General features: G+C 42.8%; 1 protein-coding gene across 1 annotated transcript in view; it reads right to left on the minus strand.

Moving 5' to 3' along the window:
- DMD (dystrophin) overlaps positions 1 to 12,453 on the minus strand; it is a 1,043,539-nt gene that overhangs the window by 58,484 nt on the left and 972,602 nt on the right. The window contains 2 exon segments of the mRNA XM_058043463.1: positions 849 to 1,050; positions 8,736 to 8,810. Coding sequence (XP_057899446.1) covers positions 849 to 1,050; positions 8,736 to 8,810 — 277 coding nt within the window.

Raw genomic sequence — 12,453 nt, forward strand, 5'->3', positions numbered from 1 at the left:
CCATGACCTTCCAATTCTACAGGTAAATGTTTGTTCCACCACAGAAATGAGCATGTCTGGCTGGAAGTGGCTTATAAAAAGCATAAAAACACAAAAATTACTTTTTAAAAATTAAATTCTCCAAATACAAATATAATGGCTTATTCTAAAATGAGCTTATGTTGGCATTTGCCTATACATCATGAGCATTATCATTAACCCACTTAAAAGGAATACCCATAAATTTTCTTCAGGTATATTTAGTCTGTTGTGTTTATACTGATGGGTACACTTTTTAAAATTAAATTTTGAATTAAATATTTCTCAAATCTTCTTACAGCTAAGGGTTGCAAGCACATTAGACAAGAGATAATCCTCTTCCATCTTTGAAAAAGAATGACAGATTGAAAGCTATGGAAAACTGACATACTTGAAAAGGTTAAACATCCAGAGGTATAGACAGGCAAGAGTTTATACAGTGTTCATTCTGTTGCAGCTTGATAATTCTCTTGAATTTCTTTATCAAAATAAATTAAAATGCCATGTAAAGTCATGACCTACTGTGGACAGACATGCAGTCACAGAATTGGTCTGAACAAAAAAATCTGCTTTAACAGTTGTTTTCCAGCTCTCTCATTACCTAGCTTAGTAAATCTAAGATTGTAAGCCTAACCAAGGGCTGTATTGATTCATCTAAATGCAGCCATTAAACCATTAGTTTTATTAAACTTTCATTTCAACTACCCTTTTTTCCAGCTCCAAGCCACCCATGCTGTAATGAGGCAAACAGCTCAACACACATTTCCCCTCCCCTTGTGCTACTGGAAAAGTTTCTGGAGCTTTCCCCTGTCCTGAGCCCCCGTACATACGTGTCATAGACATTCAGCAGCCAGTTGAGGCACATGTCCACGCAGAGGGGGACGTTGACCAGGTTATTGTGCTCTTGCTCCAGTCGATCGTAAATGGTGGTCAGGCAGTTAATGATCTGCAGAATATCCATTGGCTGGTCATTCTGTTTGAGGTTGTGCTGGTCCAAGGCATCACAGGCAGCAGACAGACTCAGGAGATCCACTGTTGAAATAAAAAAAAAAAATACACACCCATAAAGACCGAAGTGAAACATGGTTGTATTACCCACATCCAAAAAGTAAATAGAGCACTGTACTCGGCTCATGTGCCCGGCCAGAGGATGTAAAATGTCCTCTGAAAGTCACATGCAAGACTGGTTTCAGAATTCCTACAGATGCACTGTTATTTAGCAGTGGCCTTAGAGACCAGTGTGTATCTGCTTCATTTTTAGCTGTAAAGTACTTATTATGCTCTTGGGTCCTATGGAAATATTACACAAATTGCTATGCCAGTGAAAACTATGTATTTCATGCTTTATGTTCCTACAGATAGACAGGCTAATATTTGATTACTGCACTCACCAAATGTGCTCTCACCATAGCACAGGTCATCAGCTTTCCAGAGATGCACTGCCCATTTCTTAGAGAAGTCCAGCAATCTTAACCAAACCAAACTCCACAAGGAATATTCAAACAAATCAGAGCTGAACTGTGACTAACCTCTCTGTCACTTTTCCTCTAGTGAGGACAGTGAAAAGAAGGTTCTGGAAACACTAAATGTCCTGTTTCAATATTTATTAATTAAATGAATAAATTTTTAATTCTGAATAGCATTTATAATTATCAATACCCCTATGGCATTACAGAGTAAGACATGTTTAAACTTATTAGTCAACATGCAACAGAAATTTTTGTCACAGACATTTTAAAATTTCTTTTTTCTCCAATTTAAGTCAGCTGAATTTTGAAATGCAGATGTCCAGGGCAAAACTGAACTTCCCTTTCTCAGCTCTTAACTTCTGCAAACTAACATCACCAAGCAGCATCACACTCAGGGCACACAAAATCATGGGATGTTGGCTCACAAAGTAAGGCAGGAAGAAGAACAAAAGAAATCAGAAAGATGAGATAGTTGATGATGATCTTCCGGCTGCCACAGGGAAACACTTCCCTGTGGGAAGTGCAGTGAATTTCCTTGCAGTGAATTTCCAGGGTGTGAGCAATGGGGATGTTGAAGCCCAGATGCTGTTAATCCTGCTCACACCATGAGCAGTCACACAGTGCAGCACGATGGAATATGACCCAAGGCAGTAGCATCTGGTCCAAAATGAACTGCCCAAAATCATCCAGGAAATTCTTCACAAAACTAGAAAATTAACTGACTCAACTGCAAGACCAGTTTTTCTCTCACTGGAATAAAAAATGTGTTTTCTTGAGTGCTGGTGAGCAGCATCTCCTCATAACGTTGAAAAAAACGCTACATAATGAGCAGAAGCTAAATGCAGAACACCATACAGGAATTTTTTTAGAACTTGATCCTGTTTAAGGGCACATTTGGCAAATTCACACTTGAGTATCCTGTTTTACCCAGGATGAAACTGCCCCTTTGATGTCCTAGTGGGAGATGAGAAATACTTTAGCTGCCCACAGGGCTGGCTTGCAATGCTGCTTGGACAGTACGCTGGGATTTTGTAATTGCCAAAAGAATTTCAAGAGTATATATTTCATTGGAAATCAATAGGGACTTACTTCTGCTACTAAATCCCTTAAGCACTTCTGAAAATTTTGTCCTCTGGGCCTAACATACCTAGTGCTACAGTGAACAAGGAAACCTTGGAATGCTATCCCTATTATTACACCAAGAAATTTAACTTTGACTCCATGATTTTGTGCTGAGTTTTATTGGAGTTTTAGCTTTTTTTCACACTAGCATATAGAAATTTATTAAAATAAAGTATTTTGGAATATTACGTTTAACCTTCTAGCATAAAAAATATAGCTATGCTAAGATCAGTGTTAAATCCTGGAAAAACATCAGATCTGTTCCTGAGCGTCTCAGAAGGATGTTTTTCTTCTAAGAATTCATTAGTCAAATTGAAAATGGAGCACAGCCCTCAAACACCTATAACTGAGCTTTAGGCTGAACTCTCAGTTCCTTTGAGACTACGAATCAACGGTAATTAAATGAACCCCTCAGGCGTCTGAGTGGCAGCATAATTATATATGCAGCTACTGCTAAACATGGGTCATTCCACTTTGTGAAAGCTCCTCCATTAATAAACAGCATCTTCTGAAAAGCCTTTCAGCCCACTCTTCATCAACCTCCTGTCCTATCCCGAAGTTTGAAACACACAATTATCTCCTAACAAGCAAAAAGCGCTTGCCAACACGTTCTGCTTTAGGGAACCTCTTTTTGTGCGAAAAAGGAAGGCTCTGGCCTTCATCACATTAAGATCCTCCTTCATCTTTCCCACCAAGACTTAAGAAATGTGTGTGTGGGGTCCTCTCCCAGAACACAGAACTGCATATTTATTTCCTAAATGCAGATACGAAGGTCCTGTAAATGACCAATTTACACAAGACAATCAGATAGGTATTGAAGAGCTGAATATTTGGCACCCTGCAGTGATCTGGAAAGCTTTACTTGAAATAAACCACACCATTTTATGCTTTGCACTTCTTGTGGGTTCTCTGCCACTCTTTTACACTTTTCTATTTAAAATTCCAAAACTGACTCCAAAATCTGTGTGAGCAGTGGTTTCTAGCTTACTTTGAAGTCTAAGTCACTTATATAAATATTTCTTTGGCCTCGAAGGCAATAAGAGAAAAGGTTAGGATGTTTTGAACTAGACACTGCCAGATTTCAAGAAAAGTATAACAGACAACATGGAATAAGTAACTAGTTGAAGGACAGAAGTGACAATTAATAGGCAGGAGAAAGTGCACTCTAGAGGTCACAAACTGAACTCAGGGAAAACTCAACATATGGCTGGTAATAAAAAGTATAAACGGTCCTCCCAGAATGCAAAGATCACCTTCTCTGTAACCTGCTGCTGTTGGCTGACACATTAAAAAAATATATTTAATCTAGTCTGCATACAGTTAAAGGAAAAAAGACCCCTTGCAGAAGTTGTTGAATATTTTCTTTTGCTGCATTTCCAAGAAAAGTTTGTGAATACATCTCATTTTATTGATATCACGATGTCCTGATGTGGTTTGCACTTGAAGATCAGATCTTTAAAAGCAGCAAGACAAGAAAGTCATCATGCTTTGATGTGATTATCAAAGGAATCCATACATTTAAAAAAACTTGGAGCAATAGTTACACCTGGCATTCTCACAACAATTTTGAAGGCTGAAATGATAAAGCCACATACTAAATAACACAACACATAAGCATTTATTTTTTAAGGATTGCTATTTTCCATATTCTTCTTTAGGTTTAATATCCTAATGTCTTAATACTCATTGGGCTGATTCATGAACTGAAAAGAACTAAAATTTAAGTACATCTCCCTTTTTGAAGTGTTTTATTCCTGACACTGAGAAGTAGGCTGTACCTTTACTTCTGCAGGCCTTCTATAAAACACGCATTTTTAGAGTACTCCCCAGTAGACAAAAATGCTGTTCTCTATGAAGTTTGCAGGAAAGAAGTGCTATAGATATATATAGGCATATACAGATATATATATTTAAAAACTGCTGCAATTTTAAAACAGAAATGAAGACTAAGAGCTGAAAGCAGCACCTACTGCAAGTGGGATTTTGGCTCTGCGTAGGAGCCCTGAAACCCAGCACTGTGCTCTAATTCTACTATTGCCAAAATGCAGAAAAATAATTTTGTAATGAGTTGAGGTTTTAAAAAAAACCTAATTGAACTCAGTTCACAAGCGACACTGAAATGATAGAATACACAAATACAATGATGGTGTCTCCAGGCAAAAATATTTCTAAGAACAAAGCCTGCTAACCAAATTCCTTAAATGCTTCTCCTTAGATACAAGTATGAAGAATGTGCTAGAGTAATCAGTGTAAGCGCCACTGCACGTCTCTGAGAGCATCAATTCTCTGAAAATTTACCTAAATGTAACCTCAGGAGAGGAACTGACTTCAGTTTGCTCAGCTGGACAGGGGAGGGAAAACAGAAAAGCTCATGGGTCGAAATAAGGACAGGGAGTGATTACTCACGAGTTACTGTCACAGGCAAAACAGACCCGACTCGGGAGAATCAACTGAATTAATCACCAAACAAATCAGAGGAGGATAATGAGTAATAAATCTTAAATCTTAAAATGCATCCCCCAACTCCTCCCTTCTTCCCAGGGTCAGCTTCACTCCCAAATTCTCTCCAAATTCTCTACCTCCTCCCCTGCAGCAGCAGCAGGGGAATGGGGGCTTCAGTCAATTCATCACATGTTGTTTCTGCTGCTGCTTTCTCCTCAGTGGGAGGATTCCTCACACCCTTCTCCTGCTCCTCTCTGCAGTCTCCCACGGGAGACAGTCCTCTACAAACTGCTCCAACGCAAGCTCTTCCCACTGGCTGCAGCTCTTCACAAACTGCTCCTGAGTGGATCCCTCCCACAGGAGTCAGTCCCTGGGGAACAGACAGTGCTGCCAGCAAACCTGCTCCAGCGTGGGCTCCTCACCCAGAGTTCACAATTCCTGCCATGAGCCTGCTCCAGCAGGGGTTTCACATTGGTTACGGCCTCCTTCAGGCATGCACCTGCTCTGGCACGGGGTTCTCCACAGGCTGCAGGTGGGCATTTGCTCCACTGGGGAGCTCTACAGGCAGCAGGGACACACCACGGTCTTCTCCATATGCTGCAGAGGAATCTCAGCTCTGGCATTTGGAGCATCTCCTCCCCCTCCTTCTGCACTGACCTTGGTGTCTGCAGAGTTGTTTCTCTCACGGATTTCTTCTCCTCTTTCCCAGCCACTGTTGTGCAGCAAATTTTTTCCCACATCCTTCCCAAATACTTTATCCCACAGACACTACTATCACTGCCACTGATGGGCTTGGCCTTCGCCAGCAGCAGGTCTGTTTTGGAGGTGGCTGGCACTTGGCTCTGTGAGACATGGGGTAAATTTCTAGCAGCTTCTTAGAGAAGTCACCCCTAGAGACACCTGCTACCACAACCTGGCCACAAAAACCCAGTGCAAAAGTCCAAGATGAGTCCAGAATTATTTAATGGTAGGAATCAGTTATTCAAAAACACCTGAAGGACCACAGAGTCACAGTCAGCACAGGTTTGTGAGGGGAAAGTCCTGCTGAACAAATTTAATTTTCTTTTCAGATTCACACAGAATCACAAATAGGTTGGAAGAGACTTCAAGACCATCAAGTTCAACCCATGCCCTCACATCTCAACTAAACCATGGCACCAAGTGCCACATCCAGTCTTTGTTAAACACATCCAGGGATGGTGACTCCACCACATCCCCAGGCAGAGCTTTCCAGTACTTTATGACATAGTAACCCAGTTAGCTGACCAAAGGAAGCCAATTTATGTAATCTTTTTAGATTTCAGTAAAACTTTCAATACTATTTCTCATGGGATCTTTCTGGACAAAATGTTCAGCTCCCAGCTGGAAAAACACACCATGTGCTGGGTGAGCAGCTGACTCACAGATGGGGCACAAAGGGTTACAGTGAATGGGGGGACATCAGAGTGGGGAGCTGTCACTAAGGGCCTCCACAGGGCTCCATCCTTGGCCCTGGGCTCTTCATCTTCATAAAGGACTTGAACACCAGACTGGAAGGGACACTGAGCAAGTCTGCAGGTGATACAGAACTGGGAGGAGCTGCTGACTCCCTCAAAGGCAGGGAGGCCCTGCAGAGACACCTCGACAGATGAGAGGCCTCGGCAGTCACCAACCATGTGAAATTCAACAAGGGAAAATCCTGGATTCTGCACCTGGGGTGGGGCAACCCTGGATGTACAGACAGACTGGGGAATGAGAGGCTGGAAAGCAGCACCAGGGAAAGGGACCTGGAGGTTCTGGTTGATGGAAAGTTGGGTGTGAGCCAGCAAGGCCCTGGCAGCCAGGAGGGACATCCCTGTCCTGGGGCATCAGGGACAGCATGGCCAGCCAGGCAAGGGAGGGAATTGCCCTGCTCTGCTCTGGGGGGGCCTCACCTTGAGTGCTGGGGGCAGTTTTGGGTGCCACAATACAGAAAAGACATTAAGCTGTTAGAGAACATCCAAAGGAGGGCAATGAGGATGGTGAAGCTGTGTGAGGAGGGGATGAAGTCGCTGGGTTCAGCCTGGGGGAGACTGAGGGGAGGCCTCACTGCAGTCGCAGCTTCCTTGTCAGGGGAAGGCAAAGGGCAGGCACTGATCTCTGCTCTGTGTCCAGTGACAGGACCCGAGGGAATGGTCTGAAGCTGTGTCAGGGGAGGTTTAGTCTGATACTGGAAAAAGGTTCTAAACCCAGAGGGTGGCTGGGCACTGGAACAGGCTCTCCAGGGGAAGTGGTCACAGCACCAAGCCTGACAGAGCTCAAGAAGTGTCTGGACAGTGCCCTCAGGCACATGGTGTGACTGCTGGGGCAGCCTGCCAAGAGTTGGAGTTGGATCATACTTGTGAGTTCCCTCCAACTCAGAATATTCTATGATTCTAATACAGATAAAATGGGATGCAAAGTTTTGCACTTTCAGTCATAAAAGCCTGTTGCAAGTTACACTTATGCACTGCCAGCTAGTTAATTCCAGAAATTCTGTTTCCTTCAGTGCTGCACTGGTTATGAATACTTCTCACTGCATATCACTCCAGTTTCTTTATACCACATTTCCACAGTGAGCGTGGCAGAAGTGCTGTACCATGGAAAGATGTTTATATTTCTAATCATAATTCTTTCTTTGTCACTGAATTAATGTTGAAATCCTTCATAATGTTACAAGACTTCTCACTTACTGTTTATTTTTTCCTTTTTTCCCCTATTTTTTATACAGTCAGACATTAAGTCTGCACACTTTAGCGGAATTCACCCATGCTTATAAGCCTAAAAGTAAACATGCTCAAAAATACCGAGGTTTGACACGGTTCCAGAAAGCATGTGAACACAAATCTTACTTGAGATAAATCAACAGTTGAGACATTTGCAACTGTGTCAGAAATTTAACCCTGTAATTAAATGCCAAACAGTGAATGTTAAAATATTTTAATAATCCTCCCAATTGGACTGCCTAATAAACTGCTTGCTTTGGCAGCTGACTGGCCTATCAAGAAAACTCTCAGCAAATTATTTAGCTATCAGGTTACAATAAGCTAAAAAGGAAATGTAATTCTAGTGAAAAGTAGAATAACACAGAGCAGTTGGGAGAATTAAAATGTTCGAACATGCACATCACTAATATAACAGCTGATGAGAGACTTTTCAACACAACTGAAAGCTGGGGAAAAAATGAAGCTAAATGTTTATTGAGATGATCTCATTTAAAGGCAATAACCCCTCAGGGTTCAAGATTTAACTTAACAAACCATTAGCAACTCCAGCTCTGAAGCATTATTTCAGCTGAGTTTTCACTACTCCCAACACACCACAACTGTGTTTCTTTCAGCTGCAAAGCCGTGGCTGGCACAGGACATGGCACAGTGACATGGCACAGCGAAAACACCTGGCTAAAGTGTGTAAAGATAAGAAATATGTACGGTATGTTCAGTTTTATTTCTGAACTGCTGCTCTGCCTTACAAGGCACAGACCTGCAGACCACCCAGCACTCTGGGTTTGTAATGACCATGCAAACCGGTGGCAGCAGGAGGCCCTTCAGGTGAGAGGTCTCCATGTACCAGGCAGAGCTGGGGGTACGTGTGGGAGTGTTTTTCTGCTTCTGATATCTGTGAATAAACTTGTGTGCTGGTGCTGGAGCCCTCCTGGCAGAGGGTGAGGCACAGGCAGGTACTTACAGCAGAGAGCTTTCTGCAGCCTGCGGAGTTTCATGGCAGTCCTGTACGCCGAGAACCTGACGTTGTTCAGGTCAGCTGTAGGGAGGCAAGATCAGAACAAAAGATCAGCTTCACACACCAGAAATAACCAGACTCATGAATACATTGTTATGTTGAACTACAAGACTATACCTGTTGGTTAAAAGAGCAGAGGTGGAAAAAAAATTTGTTAGAAATTTCACTGAGTTAAAGACCTCAAATCTTGACAACCAACCATCCAAAAAAAACCCCACTAAGTCCTAAAGTGTTACTTCCTTTTGTTCAAAGGCACAGAACTAAAGAGCACTTGAAAGGACAACATCAGTGACTGCAGCAGTGTCTGGAAATACTGCAGAGCTTTTCACACCGGAGGCACTGTGAGGGAGATAAGCTCCTGAAACTCTTCCTTGTTCACCTTGTGCACCAGCCAGGCTGTGTGCAGGCAGCCCCAAGGGAAAACTTATGCCCAGGAAAAAACAAGTGACTCTCAGCTACTGCTAAAACAGAAAACTTATTAAAAATATCCAATTAATCTTCTGTGCTTTCCACCTAAGCAGGCCCCAGCCATGCCCAGAGATGTAGAGCCTTTCTGGAGAGAAGCCAGCCCACCCAGCCAGGTGAGTTTCCAGGTCCCCACCTGCAAAATGGCAGGGAGCCAGTGGCTCTGGCAGCGTGACAGGGAATGGCACCCAGTTGGGGAGACACTGTCTGGCTCAACTTTTGCTAAGCTGTCCTCATACAATTCACAAAATAAGGATATCAGCACAAGTCCCCACTGATTACTTTAACCATGGCTTGCAAAACCTCCTGGCCGCTGTGGGGACAAAGACACACCAGACCAGAGCACAGAGGCTGGTCCCAAGGGGCACTGCCAGCAGCTGCACTGGGAACTGAGGAGTGGCAGGGGACACACTCATACACTACAGGGCAGCCACCCACCACTGAACAAACAGAAGCTCTTGGCCCTGCCACCTACCCAACTCATTCCTGGGCACACACACTCCCGTGCAGCCTAAGGATCATTCCCAAGAGATTGCTTGGCATATTGCAACTTAAGGGTTTTCCAGACAGAAATACACTGCTTGTGCCAGCCAGTTTCAGCACCTGACAACACTGCTGAATGCATTTAATTTACTGGTGAAACCCATGGAGCCTAAGCAATTACTGATGGGAAAGTGCTTAGAAAATGTAAACTACAACGTAGATATAAAAAGAACATTAGAGGAAAAAATGCAGTGGCTCAAAATAAAGGTCCCTTTAGCTCAATAAGCTTCCTCTAACGTGACAGACTCTTAGAGAAAGAATATGATGAAAAACAGGGAAAGACAAAACATTTCCTTGCTGGCATACGAGCTAAGGTGCTGTAAAGCTGTTTGAAATGTGGTAGCTTGGGTATAACTATCCCAACATCATTTATAATGCTGTACAGGTATAGGTAGCAGAGGGAATATAGTCTCAATTACATTAATTTTAATTAAGCTGTTCTGAATGAATAATACGAGGTATGATAATTCAGTAGTTTTGAATACCTTAATAAAAGCTGTGGAACATTTCTGAAACATGTCTTAGAGCAGAATAGGAAGTTTCAGCTTTGTATATAATTTATTTTTGTCTGCACAGTTGCATACACCTTTTTAATGGGCACTTCTATGTATTGTTCTTGCAAGCTCTGTCTCTCACCATCATCCTGACAGGTCCTTTATGTGGTGTAGAATACAGTAAGTTAAATAAAGAGAGTTAATTTGTCTTAAATGGAAATTAATAAAGCAGTCTCTCGCAAACACACCATGAATTCAATTACATTTTGTACCCTTGCTGCAAATCTGTATTTGTACTCTGTAAAAGAATATTATGGCCAGCATTTGACAAAATGAAGAAGCCTTTCTTAAATTCTCCCTGAGTGTTCTGAAAGAAGCTTATCTATTTATTATTTACATTTTCAGAAATGTGAGTAAATATGTATGCATATTTCAGGCCTCGATCAAGGCAGAAAATACAATCCGTGCAGACATTTAATCCTGGAAGTGCTACAGTTTACATCTATTTTCCTGTATATGTAATACACACTGAATTTATCATCAACCTTAACGACACTGCTGCCAAGAAGCATCTGCTCTACATGATGAAGCAGCAATGCCAGGTGCTCATTCTGGAGCCCTGATCTCAGGTTTTGGAAAAGCAGCAGCACCAGTGCTCATTTGGCTCTGCAAGCCAAGGCTGAGCCACTGCCACCGTCACTGCTGTCACCAGGATTAGCCTGCACCCAGCTACTGTACCTGTGCCAACTGCTCACCTCTGTCTTCCTTATGCCACCATCTCCATGCTTCTGATGGACAGCTGTCTCACCAGATGGTGACAGTCACTTAAGATCACTGGATCTTAATGATTTCACTTTTCCCCTCCCTGTGCCTATGGAAGTGTCAGTGGTGCCTTTCCTCCCCTGGGGCCACTGCTGGAACACACGTGTTGCTCTGGGTAGCAACAGAAGGAGCCCAGGCCCTTCCTAACTGAGTTCAAACCATTTGGCTTGCTGGCTGAGACCCCATTTATATGAACCACAGAACACAATTCTGCCAGGGAATGAGCCTTGGCCCTGGGCTGGGGCACGCTGGGTGTAAAGCCACCCCTGACATTGAGTGAGGAGCACAGACACACTGCCTGCTCACACCCCAGCTGCTCCTGCTGGCAACAGGCAGAGGAGGGACGAGAGGGGCTCAAGCAGCAGCAACCTTCCAGAAGCCTATGGGAACACCAGTAGTTCTTACCTCTCTGCTTTGGGAAATTGTTTTTGCTTTTTTCCTTCCTGGATCCTAAGGAAAAAAAAAGTGTTGCTTTCTCCACCCCCACACTGAAAGAGTCAGGACCCACTAAGCCCTGCTTCCAAAGCTTTTATCATTGCAGAGCAGGTTGAGGAGTTCAGTGCACCAACAAGTATTCCTCCAGCCCTTTCCTCCCACTCCTAGAAAGTATGTACCACCTCATCCTCTGAACGGAGTGATCAGAGGGCTGGAAAGCTCTTGCTGTATTGTGAAACTTTTGCAAGTTGTTAACAATACTCCCTGTTCTTGCTCAGAAGGCAACTCTCAAGCTGTAAACAATGTAAATGCCCAAGAGCATAATCTGTTCATGGTCTGAAACAACGATGCAGTGAAGAGGTCACCTGGCCCCTGGAAAGGAGCCAACAGAAGAAAGGACCATGAGGGAGTATTTGGTGACATATTTACATCTCAGAGCAAAGAGAAATCACGACTTTCCCACCACTCAGCCATGGATGACCCCTCTGTTCAAGTGAATATATATCTTTCTCTATCTAATAACATGATAACAGTGAACAAGAATCAGTGCTTTTATTACAAATGCAGCTTTAATGAAGGGTACTTCAGTTCAGAGTGCTGATAGGAGTAACTCAAATCAGAAATACTGTGGAAAGATGATAAGATAATTAAATTCTAACATTTTCTGCATAATTCTGCATGTTGAGAGAAATCTCAAAACATAAGGGCTATGTTCTATTTCTACAGTATTCTAGAAATACCTACAATTACACACAGTAGATCTTTTTGCTAGTGCATAATCAGGCAAAAAAACCCACTCATCTGAGAAGTGGTCAGTGATTCAAACCACCTGCTGGAATGTCTCACTGACTACTGACACAGATCAGTAATCAAATAAAATCTTGCAGTTTGGGGTTTTTTTTTTA

Source organism: Melospiza georgiana, chromosome 2, assembly GCF_028018845.1.
Source record: "Melospiza georgiana isolate bMelGeo1 chromosome 2, bMelGeo1.pri, whole genome shotgun sequence".
Taxonomy (NCBI): Eukaryota; Metazoa; Chordata; class Aves; order Passeriformes; family Passerellidae; genus Melospiza; species Melospiza georgiana.